The sequence below is a fragment of the Pteropus alecto genome, unplaced genomic scaffold, assembly GCF_000325575.1.
Source record: "Pteropus alecto unplaced genomic scaffold, ASM32557v1 scaffold45, whole genome shotgun sequence".
Taxonomy (NCBI): Eukaryota; Metazoa; Chordata; class Mammalia; order Chiroptera; family Pteropodidae; genus Pteropus; species Pteropus alecto.
The window spans coordinates 39,529,300-39,530,900 of NW_006442491.1; the positions used below are offsets into that span (position 1 = coordinate 39,529,300).

The following is a 1,601-nucleotide window of genomic DNA, read 5'->3' on the forward strand; positions in this document are numbered from 1 at the left end:
CGGGGTGGTGCAGTACCGCATCGTGGCCCAGAGCCCGCAGAGCCCCTCCCAGAGCATGTTCGCCATCCACAGCGAGACGGGGGACATCGTGACGCTGGCCGCCGGCCTGGACCGAGAGGTGAGCTGGGTGCCGAGCGGCTGGGGAGCGCGGGCTGGGCGCTGCAGCTGGGCGGACAGGTGACCCAGCCCTGGTTGTGTCCCCTGGGCCCGCTGGTCCACAGAGGACATCGGAGGCCCTGAGTGGGTGTCTCCAGTGGGATACATCACAGAGGAGCTGGGAGCCGCCCCGGCCGCCCGTCCGGTGGGCCTGGAGGGGACAGTCTCAGCACGGCAGATGCCACACCCCACCCCGCCGGTCTCTGTGCTGGTCCGTGAAGTTCCTGCTGGCGTGTGCGTGGGGGGCGGAGGGCTCAGACAAGCGGGGGGCAGCTCTCTGGGCCCCGGGGCACAGCCACAGCAGGACTCTGCGTCTGGGAGGTTTGACAACCCTCTGGGGACCTGGACACCCACCCCACATCCAGCCCCGACGTCTGCGGAGCGGGCCGTCCTGCCAAGGCCCCTGTGCACCCCTCCACGATGGAGCGGGATCCACGGAAAGGGCTGCGCTTTTCACTCAGGCCAGGAATCACTGGAGCCAAATCGACGAGCCACGTGTTTGGTGCTGGCACAGTGACTCCCCACGTCCCCAACACCACGAGGAGGGTGCCTCCGTCACCCCGCCACGTGGACTCGAGGCCATCTTGGAGCGGGTAGGATGGGGGCATTTGCTGTCGCCTCGGTGAGGCATCCCTCCGCTGAGCACAGCAGCGTGTCCGGGCCCCAGGCCACGTTGTTCTGTCTGGACAGTCACCTGCTCCAGGTCCCTGGGGGATTCCCCAGGCCCTGGCTGACAGCCCCCCGCCTGGGGCACCCAGCCCCCCCGAGCTTCCCAGGCAGGTGTCGCCTCCTCTAGGAGTCCGGCTGACTGGCCTCCTGTTTGCTCTGCAACCAGAGGCCGGCGTGTCCCAGACACAGTGACCTAGGAAACCCCCTGGCCCCCAGGACCCTCGCTGAGCTCGGAGTAGAGGGCTGCTCCCCGGGGTCCAGCAGGCGGGGGGCAGCGGCTTCCTGGCAGCACTCGCCTTGGTGGCCCTTGAGTCCCCTCTCTGTCCCCTCTCTGTCCCCTAACCGTGAGCTTGCTGAGGGCTGCTCTGTGAGCCGAGGCTGGCGAGGAAGTACAGGTTCTCTGTTCCCAGGCTGTACCCCATAGCCTGTGATCTGGCCAGGTTTGGGGAGCAGCAGGGACTCCAAATGTGTGGAGACCTTCCTAAGGGGGGCGGAGCAGATGGGGGAGAGGGAGGGAGGGAGCACAGATTCTCACTGGCCCACTAGCAGCTCCAAAGTCTGGGCTACAGTCTCAGCTGGCAACTATGCCCCCCCAGTAGACCTGGGGCCCCCCCAGCAGAGCAGAAAGCGGAGGCTGGTGACTGTGCCCCTGCCAGTAGGCCTGCCCCCCAGCAGGGCGGAGGGCCGCGGCTCAGTTCAGGCTCACTGATTTGCAGGCGGACAGAGCCCGGCTGTCCATCTCCAAAGGAGCTTCTGTTCAATATTTGATGACTCGA

General features: G+C 66.8%; 1 protein-coding gene across 1 annotated transcript in view; it reads left to right on the forward strand.

The window, feature by feature from the left end:
- The window catches only part of CDH4 (cadherin 4), a 382,977-nt gene that overhangs the window by 352,105 nt on the left and 29,271 nt on the right, over nt 1-1,601 (forward strand). Inside the window, exon 9 of the mRNA XM_015596918.1 lies at nt 1-118. Coding sequence (XP_015452404.1) covers nt 1-118 — 118 coding nt within the window. The remainder of the gene's footprint in view (nt 119-1,601) is intronic.